This window comes from Labrus mixtus, unplaced genomic scaffold, assembly GCF_963584025.1.
Source record: "Labrus mixtus unplaced genomic scaffold, fLabMix1.1 SCAFFOLD_199, whole genome shotgun sequence".
Classification (NCBI taxonomy): Eukaryota; Metazoa; Chordata; class Actinopteri; order Labriformes; family Labridae; genus Labrus; species Labrus mixtus.
The window spans coordinates 17501-27500 of NW_026870324.1; the positions used below are offsets into that span (position 1 = coordinate 17501).

The 10000-nt window shown below is 41.2% G+C and overlaps 2 protein-coding genes across 3 annotated transcripts in view; one reads left to right on the forward strand and one right to left on the reverse strand.

The window, feature by feature from the left end:
* The window catches only part of LOC132968611 (hyaluronan and proteoglycan link protein 1-like), a 15278-nt gene extending 11833 nt beyond the window's left edge, over window positions 1-3445 (forward strand). For both annotated transcript variants that reach the window (XM_061034254.1, XM_061034255.1), the window contains exon 5: window positions 1-3445. This exon is cut by the window's left edge and continues 412 nt beyond it. The gene's annotated coding sequence lies outside the window, so the exon portion shown is untranslated.
* A 3328-nt stretch (window positions 3446-6773) lies between these two features.
* Window positions 6774-10000, reverse strand: part of LOC132968610 (versican core protein-like) — a gene marked incomplete at its 5' end in the record, with an annotated part of 9955 nt that continues 6728 nt past the window's right edge. The window contains 2 exons of the mRNA XM_061034253.1: window positions 6774-9547; window positions 9633-9815. Of these exons, the coding sequence (XP_060890236.1) occupies window positions 9324-9547; window positions 9633-9815 (407 nt within the window). The remainder of the gene's footprint in view (window positions 9548-9632; window positions 9816-10000) is intronic.

The window sequence follows — 10000 nt, forward strand, 5'->3', positions numbered from 1 at the left end:
CAAACTGTGATACTTTTTTTGATGACATTCTTATGACATTCATGTCAGATGAGTCATGTTGTTGTTATCTGGGACCTGATACTCTACGAGTTATAGTTTACACATATTTAAGGTCCACATTATTTAATCAATGCCTTTCAAGGGGGGTGGTGGGTTGTTTTAAAATTGGGGGGAAGGGTTGCAAGATATAACAGTTACAGCCATACTGTCATTCAAGACTGGACTCAACACGTCATCTTACAAGGAACAACACGTCTGACAGCAGAATGACTTCATTGGATGGATACTTTGGGCACTTAATGTTGTGTTGTTCAAGACTTGGAACAGCAACAACAACAACAACAACAACAACAACAACAACAACAACAACAACAACAACAACAGCAAAGCCATGAAACAGTCTGAAACAAAGGGAAGCTCAAATCCTGTCATACTAGTCAGGAAGAAACAAAAGCTGAGCACAACCAAACTGATCTTTGACATCCATATTCAAAGGGGAATTCCTGTACTTTTCAACATGGGCCCTATTTTTTGTATATTTTGGAGTCTAAATTACTAAAAGGTACAAAACATGTTTGGGAGTTGCTCTAGTTGACCGCTTCAGTCTGTAGCTGTGAAAAGGCTGTGATGGCTGCAATGTAATCCTTGGAGGCAAGTTCCAATCAAAATATCTTCACCAAAAGTATTCCTGTTTTGCAACTGACAGGCTCTGATTGCTCTCTGAAAACACAACAGAATTGATGCCTACAGAAATGGAGTAAGCTTTCGCCTAGCCAGAAACAGATTTCCTCAAAGCAACCAGCAAGAGCATGAGACTTGCTAGTCTAACACTGCGTCGATTGGTTAGTTTCTATTTTGGTTGTTTGACTTTTAAAGTGGTAAGTGGTGAATGACCATGTAAGAGCTAATTGTGGCAGCAGTGGGCCAGAAAAACCTTTGTCTTGCGAGATGAAATTACTCTTTTAGTGGAAGACTTGTGGCTTTGAATAGAGCAATGTAGCAATTGTTCCTGTTTTTGTATAAAAACTAATCCTAATCTTTAAAAACAGGTATCTGTTGATAAACTCTCTAAAGACACAGAATACCAATCTGAACCTGCCAGTGCCCAAAACAAGCATTTTCTATCAATGAAAGATAATGTTACAGCCATTACAGCTTGTCTGTGTGGGTTCTCAGTCGTCCAGGTCATGGTAAGTCCAAAGCTCGATCCAAAGGTAACTGGACTTGATTGGACTTAGTTGGTCTTCAAGATCTTCAACCAAGTCCAGTCACCTCTAGATCAAGCTTGGAAGCCATTGCAGCATGTGCCAAGGCTGCTGGCTGAAGCATCTACTGGAGCAAGTCCGAATCGTATTGTCAATGTTGATTATTCAGACCTGATATTTGTGGAAAATAAGGCCCATTTAAAAAAGTACTTGAATTACCTTTTGGTCAAGGTGCTACAACTGGTACTTTGTACTTCATACGTCAGTGTTTTATGTTTTTATACAAATGTGTTGGACCAAACATCAGTGTCATCAACTTAATGAATAAGAAACAGGAACATGTTAGCATTGCTTATGTTTTTTTATTATGTAGAATGTTATTATCTAGAAATGTATTTCTGTTTATGACTATTTTTTGATATACTGTAGAAATATTTACATTACTATTATTTGTCTTTTTGGCCAAACTATCCAGGTCTCTTTGGTTTACATGAAACACAACAAAACAACAGTGGACAAGTATTCCACACAATTAAAAAAAATAAAAGATATACATTTTGCACTGAACATGTAGGAGATGCCTAAAGGAGAAAGCAAACAGTAGTCGGCCTTAGCAGCAGCAGTAGAAAATGCCTGGCAAGAATAAAAACCTGACTGTGCTGCAGAGCTCAGTTTTTACAGTGAATAGACCTTTGAGGCTGTATCTCTGTTTGGCTTCATCTTAGACTTCAGAGCATGACGTAGCTTCTACAAGCAGCTGTCAATGTAGATCTCTGCACACACTATCTATCTAGCGCCTTGATAAACTGCTATTTTTGATACAGATACTGTAGTTTCTTATAGTGGATGAGCAGAGCCTCACTTCTGACCTCGGCCTTCTCCATACGTAACTTCTTGAATCTGTCTGTTGGGGTTTACTGTGCAGACTTTGATGGAAAAGTCAAAACTTGGAACTGTCGTGTACAATTAAGTCTTTGCTAGCCTCGTAACCAACATGTAAAGGCACAGTATGGAATTTCTGCCACTAGGGGTCTCTCAAAATACAATAATAAAACAAGTAGTTTGGTATTGTCGTAAAGTAACTTGAAATTATTGGAGTTCTTGTCGTCATTGTAAAACAACCATCATTGCTTTACATCATGGTCTATTCCCACAATGCTTAGCCACATTTTCTTACTTTTATGTTGTTTCTTTCAATGAAATACTCCAGTTATGTTAGCTATTATAAATACTTAGCTGCCTATCATCTTAAAGCCTCTGGATTTGTGAATAGTGTTGCTCAAGTTAAAGGTTTTACCTGGCATTAATTCATACTGCTGATTATCGTAACACTGAAAGAAAATGTTAGCTTCCAGCTAACTTCCATTATATGGAAGTGGTGACTACTTCCCTTCCTGACTCTGCATAGAGTTGCACCTTGGTGAACTTTGACTTGCAAAACCTGGCCTCATCTAATTACCCAAGCAGTGTATGACTGACGTTGCTTGGCAAGGCCCAGATTCAGCGCTACAAGATACAAATCTTGTCTCAACATTTTCACATGTTGCATGATTAGTCCCCTAACATTGACAACTGAAAAAGGCTAAATGTGACTTTCAGAAAGCAAACCCTAACTTGTTGGCGAAACCTAACTTGCTGGACATTTTAACCTTTTTCTTTGATGAAGCCTAAGATCTCTGGATACATGTGAAAAGATAATGTGTTGACAGTCCTTTAGGGAACACTTAATGACTGAATCATGGAGTAACGTATGGACTGCTGAAATCACAAATGGGACTAAGCCAGGCCCTGAGTGAGCAAGGTTTTCCTGGCAGCGACTTGCTCCCTGATTGCTATCTAAGCTCTGACCTGTCTCAGAGGTACTGATCGGACCCAGCGGGCCTGCAGCCAACCTGCACCAGCCTGCTGAACCAGACAGAAATACAATACATTCAAAACACAAATAAGTCCTGCATGGAGGCACTAAAGGGCTTCTTCCATGTAAGGGTATCAGAGCGTTAACGATGCACATTGATCAAGTGTAAGCTCACCCTACCAGGTCACAGCTGGCCCGGATCCTGGTTTAGGTCATCCACTGTGGTCTGGTACTGGGTTAGCTTTACTTGGCTCCAGCTAACGACCAACCAGAGTCCTGCTCCCCTTATCACTGAAAACCTGCTGGACAGACTCATAGAAATACATTTCTGTAATGATACGCCATAAGACACAGTGGGAAATAAAATGTTGGTTTTACAGAACAACAGCTGTGAAGTGAACAGTTCTTGAAGACTCCTCTTCAGTGTGAAACTTTTTTCCTTTTAACTTGTTTTAATTTCTGTTACCGTAAAAAATATGCAAAAACTGTTTTGTAGGAGTAGTTTGACATCTGGTAAGTGCAACCTGAAGAAAAGCCTTGGGGAAATTGTTCACTGCTAATCAACATTCCCAGCCCATAAAAAATCATAAACATTTCTTTTTACATTTACGTTTGGGTACAGATCTCACTAGACTGTTTAAAGAATGGACAGCAGAATACCGCACCTCAAGTGAAGCCAAAAGATTTAGAGCTCTCCCTGCTGACTGGTGGCAGTGATGACTAAGCGTACATCAAAATGCACATCAGATACATTTTTCACAAACCCAGTTACGTAATTATAGTAATTATTTTCCTCAACCCTGTGTTCCCTCAGATTATAACTGGAATCATTTGAGCCATCTAATTGTTCAACCGAGTTTAAATTTTTCAACTTTAGTAAATAATTTGCGTGATTATTGGTGCATTTGCGTCAAACTTAAGTCATTTATGTGATTCTTGCTTTTGGTGTGAATTCAGCATTAGGCCTTGATACACCAAGAACGATTTTTCAAACCTATATCCATGCGATGTCACTGCATATTGTCAGTAACGTTTTGCTGGAATGTAGGACTGAGGGAAGATAGGGATGACCCCCTTTTTTCTGAGGAGGTTCTTTTTCCTCTCTTGTGGCGTTTGAGATGCTGTGTGTCGGATTAGAAGAATACAGCAGAAACAGCGAGACAAAATGCCTCGAACTTTTCATAACCCAGTGTCTGCTTCAAACCGTCACAAGAATCTTTCATATGTTTTTATCAAATGTAAGGTCTCAGCTAGAAGACAGTTAGCTTAGCAAGAGACTGGAAACATGGAATATGCTAGCCTAGCTTTGTATATGTGTGACCTACTTTGTTTATAACTGCAGCGTAAAGATAAAACCTCAGGGACTCAAAGACAACAGGATAAGAAACGTTACATGAACCACGACTCTGCTTCTTCTCCTTACTCAGGCTCATTGAGTTCACCTCTTATCCCAAACACATCATGACAACTTAAGAGCAACCACACTGCCGTTGCAAAAAGAAAACAGTTCGTCAGCAGAGTTCACGTCGGCTGGAGTCGGGCTGTAATTGACTTAAGGACGGCTGTTTGCAGAGGGTGCCAGGTGTAGTTCTTGGGTAATGCAGTAATGCCCTCAACGTGTTTCCAAAAGAAGGGGCGCGGCGCTGCACAAATGTTTCCCTCACAGAAACACGGAGGCCATTCATGGTGCCGCTTACAGTTTAAACGGGAAATAACACGTTGGAGAAGAAGTGAGCTGTTTAAGGAACCGGGTGACGGCATGTTGGTGACGCGTCGGTTTACATGTTGGTTCATATTCTCACGCTGGTTTCAAAGAGGCTGCTTGTTCAAACGTGGGACAGCAGAGGTGTAAGGCCGCCATTTACCACTACATGGTTACAAATACTCTCACATAAATACATGAGGAAACTTACAAAGAATAATCTAAATGTAGTGTAAGAATCTATGTTTAGAATGAAGGAGGCATCATCTGCTCACTAAACAAACATCATTTCAGTTGGAGGGGGATGTTAGACTTCACCAAAGAGGATTCTCAGATGGGTGCTTAGCCTAAGCCCGATTTCAGGTCGATTTTAAACCCGATTTCTGAGGAGTAAGCTACGACTCATTTTGAAGTCTGTTCAAATTTCAGCCCACCTGGCGTCAGTCGTGCAGTGTACACCGACGCATGACAGTCGATCAATCGGATGAATTTCTGACATCTCAAGTGTTTTAGACAGAAATGGAAGCTCTGAAGCAGAACCCCAAGACCGACCAACCTAAAACCCACTCTTAAGTTCATGGCCAGGTTAATCCCTCCAAACCAGGTGAGGCTGATGTGGGACCAAATTGGATTTGTTGGCTGGGATGGAGGTTGCAGCACAAGCTTTATACACAAACACTGACACATTTTGAAAATCTGTTTTCACAGGCAGCAGTCAAGCAGTGAGATAAGCATAGTTTTGGAGTGGTATGTGTGTCCACATGCTGGTTTTAATGTCTGATATTTGGTCTCCTTTAGCTCTGATTTTGGTCTCAACCCTTCTCCTGTGAGAAATATCTGCCTCCTGGCCGCAGAATGCCCCACCATGTTCACCTGATTATCACTAAACAGCTAACTACATGGGTGTTTTGGAAACGGCCTACTACCTACCACTATTGAGCGTAGTAAGCAGCATGCACTCCATACTACGTTCAACAGCAGCATGCAGTCTGATTGCCAGTTGGTGGTTATTCTGCAGTGGTTTCTAGTCTTGGAATGAGGAAGTAAACAACAGCCCAGCTGACCTCAAACGCTGCGACAGCATAGCGTCCACTTAGAGTCTGAAAAAAGCTGATGAGAGATTCATTTAGAATTTAATGATTTAGAGAATCAACAAAGATAACTGGTGGTTTCTTTGTCTGGTTTTGTCTGATTGGGATTATTTACTCTGATATGATTGGACGCTGCTGTCCGTCATTTCCATCTCTGACCTGCCACTTTGCATTGTGGGAAACAGAATGTGAGGGAGGCTGGTCTGATGCAGACTGTAGATTTTTCCTGAATCAGAACGACATCTGGGTATTGTTGGCAAACTGAGGATCTGGACACATCAGGAAGGACTAATGAAGTGAAGCAGGAGGTTTTAAAAAGTCAGCCATGTTTAGGTCAACAGACTTTCCCCTCTCTTCTTCTTCTTCATTAAAATGTTTTTGGTGCTGCAGTGACACCTGGTGGTTTGAAAGAATTACAGCAGCACGCTAACACACCGACATGTCAACATTTTGTTAACTCGAGTCTCTTCTATATATCTCCTCTGAAAATAACTCTGTGAGTCATGACTGTCTACAATGGGTGTAACACCCGAGTCCCACTGTCTGTGATGTTTTCAGAGTTTTCAGAGTCCTATCTTCACTTTGTTTACATCGCCCGGACGGCCGGCTGACTCCTCCCCTCGTGTATAAAAGTTGTTTAATTGAGGGACTAGAGAAAAGAAGAATAACATACTGTACTCACTGCTTAACTGTGTTTCTAGATCACGCTCATTTCAGGTAAATTTACATGCAGTGTGAAGATACGAGCAGAATAAAGATCGCTAGCATTAGCATGCTAACACAACAATGCAGCACGAGTTGTTTTGGTTTCATGCTGGTGCTCAAGGGCGACACCTGCTGGATCAAAAAATAGCATATAAAGTCTTTAAACACAGACGAACACCAGACTGAGCAGAGTAAAATAAAAGAAACAACACACGTCATGTTATAAGAGTTTCTATTATTGCACACGCAGCAGACAATGAAACCAGGATGATGGACATTTTTACAGAAACAATGATTACATAGAAACAGATTCAGTGAACCTCTTTAACCACGAGTAGAAAACATTTTAAAAATGCATATATGTTGAAAACACAATATATCAAAAGGAAAACGTATGAAGAGCATGAAGACGAGAAGGTAAATGAATACAAGTCACATAAAAGAATCTGGTGGAGCTTGTAGAAGTTTTCACATTCCCTTTTTTTTGTTGGATTTGAACACAGATTCCAGATCTGTAGCAAAAAGCAACGTCGATAAAAAACCTCCAGCCGAGGACGATTTTAATGCTTAAAGAAAAAGAATCAGCTGGTGGTGAAAAAGTCGGGTCGATTTTCGAGTCACATCAAAAGCTCAACAAAGCTAACGTTGCTAATAAGATGCTACGTGCAGCGAACACACACGACAGAGTTTGTAAACAGCAAAGGAAGTCATCGTCCGAACGACCTTTATTTTATATCACAGTTCATTCATAGTTTTAAAGTATACAATAAGTTAAAGTCATATGGCTTCATAGAGTATCTATATTATAAATCCTAGGATTACTAGCTGCAGCACACACACACACACACACACACACACACACAGACCATGGTGCACATTCACATTCTCCTCCTCCTCAGCATGCATGCATGTGTGTGTGTGTGTGTGTGTGTGTGTGTGTGTGTGTGTGCGTGCGTGCGTGTGCTGCTCTCCCTTTTTAAACCTTTTTTCAGCTAAAATATTTTGTACAGAAATCTACACGGGACATCAGACGGTGAAAACGGGGTCATAGAGAACTCACATGATTAAAATAATTTAAAGTGATGACTCATGCTAATGGCTAATTATGTTTGGCTAATCCTCCTGTGAAAACCCCGACCAAAGGCACCGACCTTAAACTGGTCTTAAAGCACAGAGAAGGGATCGGCCGGTAAAGCAAAAAAAGATTTAGATGAACGTTTGAGGAGCCCCGTGGAGTTTATGCTAACATGCTAACGTGTTCATGAAAGCTTCTGTTCCTCGCTATTTGCAGGAAAATGAAGATGCACATGCAAACAGCTGGAACAGATGTGCCTTCTGTTGATCAACTGGTGCAAAGCATGAGGAGAACTAAGACTCAAAGAGGACTGTGGAGGAGCAGCTACAACCTGCAGGGATGACGGCTGCTTCATTAGCATGCTAACTTCATGTGTGCTAGCATAAAATATCATCAAATCTCATGGACGCAGCGATGAGAAGCACTGGTTCCAGACGTTCAGGAGGGAAGACACAACGTGAAAAGAACGACGGGGAAGCGGCGGGCAAAGCAACTGAGTCGATGACGTTTCTCTACCGAAACATTTAATCTCGTAAATTTACGACTTTAATCTAGTAAATTTACAACTTTATTCTCGTAAATTTATGACTTTATTCTCGTGAATTTACGACTTTAATCTAGTAAATTTACGACTTTATTCTCGTAAATTTACAACTTTATTCTCGTGAATTTACGACTTTATTCTCGTAAATTTACGACTTTAATCTAGTAAATTTACGACTTTATTCTCGTGAATTTACGACTTTAATCTCGTAAATTTACGATTTTATTCTCGTAAATTTACAACTTTAATCTAGTAAATTTACGACTGTATTCTTGTAAATTTACGACTTTATTCTCGTGAATTTACGACTTTAATCTCGTAAATTTACGACTTTAATCTAGTAAATTTACGACTTTATTCTCGTGAATTTACGACTTTAATCTCGTAAATTTACGACTTTATTCTCGTGAATTTACGACTTTAATCTCGTAAATTTACGACTTTAATCTAGTAAATTTACGACTTTATTCTCTTGAATTTACGACTTTAATCTCGTAAATTTACGACTTTATTCTCGTGAATTTACGACTTTAATCTCAAAATTATTATTATTTTTTTTACCTTGGCACTAATCCTCCGTCGTATTAATCAAATCATATCAAAGTTTAAAATTCTGGCATCATGTTGACCTTCGACCCCGCAGATCTTAAATGTCCCTGTAGAGTCCTCTGCTCCAAAGATGAAATATAATCAACGTCGGTCTCCAATTCTATAAAAAATAAGCTTTGCAAATGTTCCATAAAGACATGAATGAAGGAAACAAACCATGAAGGACTACAGGAGACAAACTGACAGGGTTAGCTGAACAGAAGCTCGTTGGTTCCTTAAACATCAGAGTTCTCTGTGTGGACAGAAATGGAACGACACACACACACACACACACACACACACACACACACACACACACACACACGGGGATGAGCAACAGACCAATCAGAGAGCTCAGAGGAGCACAGCGACGACATTAAGGCACCTTTTTGTTTGCAGTTTGGGGCGTCGAGAGCTTCCTTTCAAACTAAATTCTCACTGGAGGAAAAGTTTTAGAATCTGAAGTGTCCCTTCACATCGAGAGACAGTTCAGAGAATCTCTCTGTCTGTCGATGTCAGCCGCCGTCTCTAAGCTGACTTAAAGAACCTCAAACCCCCTCAGCGTCTCATCTGCTCCTCGCTGTGCGTCTGGACCTCCTCGTGCCTCTTCGCCCTCTGGAAGAGACGCTGGAAGAAGTTGTAGCTGCGAGGCTCCTCGGGCTTCGGGTTGTGTATCTGGGGCGTCTTGGTGTGATGGACGTGTTGGTTGTACGGGCGGTTCTGCTGCTCCGTGTTCTGGTCGGTGCGGCGCCGCAGAGTCAGCGATTTGTGGAAGGTCGCGGCTGAGGAAACGGAAAAAGAAAAGTGTTAAAAAATGAAAAGATTCAAGATCCTGAGCTGAACTTTCCTCAAACATTGGTTACTCACGACTCTTGCAGGTGACTTTGGGCGCGTCCCATTGGCCGTTGGGGCGGCAGCGGATGGTGGGGGCGTGTCTCTGGATGAAGCCCTGCTTACAGTGGTAGCGCAGCAGGGAGTTGATCTCGTAACGAGGCTTCATGGCGCCGAAGACGCGAGCGTTCCCCACCACGGGAGGCTGCCCACATGAGACTGATCGAAACAGAAAAACAGAGAAGTTTAAAGAGATACTTCACCCGTTAGCATTAATCTTTGTATCATTAGAAACCTGGTAGTGTTTCTGAATGGTCGTGCATCCCGCCCTCATTTTCCCCTGAGATGTGAAATCTTTGTATTTCTGAGTCTGTAAAGGAGCTTCCTGTGACGCTAAATGACCA